At 35.4% G+C, this 5180-nt stretch overlaps 1 protein-coding gene across 1 annotated transcript in view; it reads right to left on the reverse strand.

The window, feature by feature from the left end:
• The window catches only part of C2CD5 (C2 calcium dependent domain containing 5), a 66028-nt gene that overhangs the window by 11960 nt on the left and 48888 nt on the right, over positions 1-5180 (reverse strand). The window contains exons 18-19 of the mRNA XM_031553819.1: positions 3583-3646; positions 110-171 (exon numbers count right to left, since the gene is read on the reverse strand). Of these exons, the coding sequence (XP_031409679.1) occupies positions 110-171; positions 3583-3646 (126 nt within the window). The remainder of the gene's footprint in view (positions 1-109; positions 172-3582; positions 3647-5180) is intronic.

A 5180-nucleotide genomic window follows, 5' to 3' on the forward strand; every position in this document is an offset into this window, starting at 1 on the left:
AAAATCAGTGATCCCTAAAATACATTTAAGTTACTACTGCACATTTCAACAGTTTTGGAAGGAATGTATGATGGTAGTTTTTATGGTTTATTTTTTGAAATAACCTTACTTGGATTTCCGGTGTCCAGTTATTTATACCAGGCATAATTTCTGTGTTGCAACTGTAAAAACCTGTAATGACAATATTTGGGCAAATTAAGTTGTACATTGAAATATGAAAATATTTCTGAAAAAGTGTATACAATCCCACTCAATGCTCTGCAAATAATTTCCCTCGAGCGTTTCTGAGTATTGGATAATAACAGAAATACAAGAAAAATATTTAAAGAAAAAGCAACATCTGAAGAACGCAGTATTACCTGTAACATAAACAGATTTTCTATTATTCATACTGCAGTGAAAAACAGGCAAGAAAGACAGAACTTCTAAATCAAATGGTCCAACTACAGAATTCTTATTCTGAGTATTTATTGCCCAAAAGCAAAGCCAGAACCTTCATCATGGTAAGTGACCTCAGAGAGATTAAGAAGCATGAAATGCAACAGTGACAACTGTATAGAAGACTGGCTAGCTCATGTCACCTGATGCTGACAGGTAAGACATGCTCCCTGGCTGCCTCACGGGGCCATTCCCTGCCAAACCCCGCAACAAGAACCTCACAGAGAAGCACACATAGAAGCTTTTTAGTCTGATCAACATATACTTATGCACTGTCATTGGCAAACACCAAAATCCACAGCTTAGCTCCCAAGAAACTAAGTACAAATGAAGAAGCTTACAAGAGGTGCCTGGATGAGGAACTACGAGATATGGTTTAGTTTTGTAGTAGCAACGGTAATGAGAAGATGGTTAGACTAGATGATCTTACAGGTCATTTCCAACCTTGTGATTCTATGATTCTGTGATTCTATAAAATGTACTCGGAGGAGAAGCTGAAAAGCTAACCCCTCAACAGACAGCAGAGAGATACCAGCTAAAGATTGAAGTGCAAATATTAGCACTTACTCAGAGAAACTTGAAGAGATTGGGAAACAAAAAAAAAAGGCACAACAACTGAACAGTATTGTAAGTTATCAAAAGCAAGTATGTAACCCTGAAAATCTGAATGTACATCTAAAAGAAAAAAATCTGGCAGAGTCTCTGTAAACGCACAAAATAAGCTAGAAAAGAAATTGTGGAGCAGCTTGAATAAAAGTATAAATATGAATTAATTTTCTTTCAGAACATCAAAAGCAGAAATCTTTTGAAGTGTCAAGTAAGACATGTAATATTCAGAGAGAATAACAAGGTAGCAGACTGCATGTACTTTCTGTGTCAGTGTTCACTATGGTAGAGAAGGTTTCCATGATGGTGAAAAAACTCTAGTTGATATTTCAAATAACTTGTCTTAGATAGAGATTTCTGAAGGAGTTATTGAATAATCAGACAAAAGAACTAATAAAAAAAATCATACACCAACAGGTGTGTAATTGCCGCTGAACTCACTACCAGAGAAAAGGATCCTTTCACCTTCTGGTAGTGAGGTGCTTTGACATGACTAGAAGCTACTAACTTACATGGCACAGATATTGGCACTACTGGTCTGAGGAAGCTATCCCAGAAAATGAAATCAATGGGAGAAAGAACAAGAAGACGCTGAAGAAAAGTTGGTAATGTTTCTGTAAATAGAAGCAATGGCTCACACACCCACTGGAGTTCTGTGAAAGAGTCAAGAAGCACATAAACATCTGATTGATACAATCTGCTTAGGACATAAAAAGGCATTTGGTAAGACAGACTCTTTAATAAAGCAGTATGCTGAGGAATACAACAGAATATCACTGAAGGAAATACAGCCGGTTAAAAGTCAGAGAAAATGGTCAAATTTTACAGTGGATAAATTTGTAACTCAGAACTGTATACTTCCAACACTGCTTCTCTGTAAGAGAGGACATAATGAGATGACTGCTGACAACCTCATTTAAGGTAGTAAAATCAACTGCAGCAGGACCTAACGATATAAGTATGTAAGAGATGAAATTTAATATAAAAAACTACTGATGGGCGCAGAAAAAGATTTAACATCATATATATGCAATGACAATCTCTCTGTTGGCTACGATCTATGAGGAATAAAAGATGCAGTCATAATAATAGGTAATTGATAATGGTAGTTCTGGACTCAACAGTACTCAAAAAGATAAATACTTCAGCAATTATCAGGAATAGAACAGACACTGTCACAAGCATGGGTAAGCTCCAAAAGATAAAAGAAGGATGACATATGTGACCAAACTTCTGTATGGTCGATGACTTCATTAGCCTTTAGTCAGATCAAGAAGTTCTGTTGAGTGGGATATGATAGGTGCCTATAAAACCACAGACAGAATACAAAGAACTAACAGAAAGCAATAATTCAATTCACTGTTCTTCCCAATACAGTAAGGAAGAAGGAAGAAAGAAAGCTAAGAAGGCAGCTGATTCAAAACAAAGGCAATGGCTTTTATAGGGGTACAAATCCTGATGCTAAATTCTACAAACACAGAGAGCGCGTATGCGTTCAAAATGCAAACAGCAAAACACACAGAAAAGTTTGATAAAAAGCTACTTTCTTTCAAGGTGCTGCTGAAGTACTAACTGTTAATAGGCTATTCTGTTGTTTTTTTTTTTTAATTCATTTTGCTCACTCTTACTTTAGTGCACTACACATTTTTTGGCTCAGTTCTTACAGCAAGCATACATCGTGTGATATAGTACACCTATTTCCAAATGGAGTTTTCTAATAACTCTTAAGAAATAAATCTATAAATACACAGAAGGAATTACAAATTACTGCATTTCTATTATGTAACTTTTCTGCTGTCTACAGAAAATGGCCATTACTGACTTGGATGAAAATGCTATGGGTGATTTAAGAACTCCAAATCTTTTTCGACTTTGCTTTCTCAACAGTAATGACTACCAAAGCAGTGAAAACAAGCACATTAAAGTTCATGGTATAGCACAGTCAGAAAGTAAGGAAAATGTGTGAGGGCTCTTCCAAAAATAATGTCTCCTATTTTCTTATCTTGGTCCATGACATCAGAGGTGGATGGTGGCTGTATGGCTGTAGAAGCTGAACCTTCCCACCAATATTTCATTCAATTTTGTTGTACTTTCCATGGAAATAAATAGGAGGCATCATTTCTGCAGTGATCTAGGTATATGCACAAGATAAATGAGAGTGCTAGAAGGTCAAATTACTCACTTCAGTAATGACACTGTTGTCTCACATTATATGGCTAAATCAACATGCTGTGCTCCATACTTCCATTTTCACTGACTGCAAAACTTACGAACTTGCCACTGACATTCTAAAAATCTTCAGCAACCGATCCGTATGAAGTAACTACAAACCTGCAACTACGGTACAAATCAGTAAAATACAAGGTGCCACACAAACACTGCGTTTAACTCAGTTTCCAATGAATAACATATCCCCATAAGTCTTAATGACTTGTTACTCAGAGAACTTTCACTTAAAAAGTTGTATCTTGTCATGCTGTTAAGAAGGAGGTTTTACAGGCTACAGTAAAAATCAGAGAAATATCATTTTAACTATACCAGAAGGTGGTGGAGCATCTGTCAGCAAAGAATGTACATCTTCCATTGCATCTGTATCATCAATCTAGGGGGAAAAAAAAGATACCAATAAATAAAAATCACATTGTTCTTTCGTTCAGAAGTCTCAGAAAGACGTAAAAGTGACGTTATCTAGAGATCTGTATCAGACAGCTAAGCAGGTATTTTAAAAAAGTATTCCATCAATCAATCTTCTGAATTTAAACCAAGAGCTTATGATGTGTTTAATGCCTGGAAAATAGTTCCCTTAGTTAAATGGTATTAAGAAGAAAACAACGTGCACAGAATATACAAGAATTGTACTCAGTTAGAAGGTGACAATAAATACGTGATTTTTAAAACAACACAAAATTCCCAACAAGGTATCACAGACCTTAGAACTTTTTTCAGCTCAATTTTTGATTTTTGAGATCAAGAGTCAGGAGCTTCATTAAAGCTCCTGGAATTTTGTCTAATTACCAATTTCTTAACAAGGGATACAGTAGTAAGTGATTCCAAAAAATTGAAAAGCCTTTTCTTTTCCCCTATAAATAAAGATTCAACTACCAAAACACAGGGGCACACATGATAGGATATATATATATAGGGTTATAGTGTACTCTGCTACATTCTTACAATTTTCCCTTACAATGGAGATCTCCACTCAAGCACTACTACCATGTTAATAAATAAGGTAGAAGAAAGAATTCTCCAAAACAGTAAAAAAAAAAAAAAAAGAGCTGAACTCTGCTTGCACTATATAATGCAATTTTTAAGTAGTTGATCTTTGCTTATAGCAGATCAACCTTTTTTATGGGGACACTTGAAGGAAGTTCACCTGACTACTACCCCTCCTCTTAACAGATTTAACAGATTTAGATGCAAAATGGAGGACGTTTATGTTTTTCAGGTATTTCTCACAACTCCTACATAGTTTCTTGCAATGAAATGGTCTTTGGTTGTTCTCTTTTTAATGCAGTAACATTATGCTTTGTTTGTGACAGTCATCCAACACTACAGCACCCACTGATCTATCTTCTGATCGACTCATCTACTCCAATACAGTGCCTCACAGTACACCTCTCATCATTTTTGCTTAGAGGATACAATTTCATTCACCAGAGTCTATACAGATCATGCCAGCTGCAAAATTATTTGATGAGAACAGATCTTATTTGTTTTAAACATGAAACTAACCTAAGGGACTTCCCGATTTACTCTCTTTGATCCTAGTATACTTGTAATGCACTGGAGAACAAAAGTTTACTCAAACATCAAAAGTGCTAACTAATCTCAACTTATTAATTATACAAACTGCTCACAATCTGTTTGTTTTTTCCACTCTCCAGTCTTGGTGTTTTCAAATTAATGCCTATTTCATGTGCCTCTCACATTCTCCCCCATCAAAAACAGTTCTTTCAGATTATTTTCCACGGTAGTAGCGTTTTGTGAAGATTAACGTAAGTATTGAATGTATACCAGTCTGCAATTACAGGTTGTAATTTCATTCATTTTTTTCTTCTTGTTAGTTGAAGTCAGGTCTTTGTAACACTTGTAATTACAAACAAACAAACAAACAAACAAACAAAAGCAAACAAACA

Source organism: Meleagris gallopavo, chromosome 1, assembly GCF_000146605.3.
Source record: "Meleagris gallopavo isolate NT-WF06-2002-E0010 breed Aviagen turkey brand Nicholas breeding stock chromosome 1, Turkey_5.1, whole genome shotgun sequence".
NCBI classification, from domain to species: Eukaryota; Metazoa; Chordata; class Aves; order Galliformes; family Phasianidae; genus Meleagris; species Meleagris gallopavo.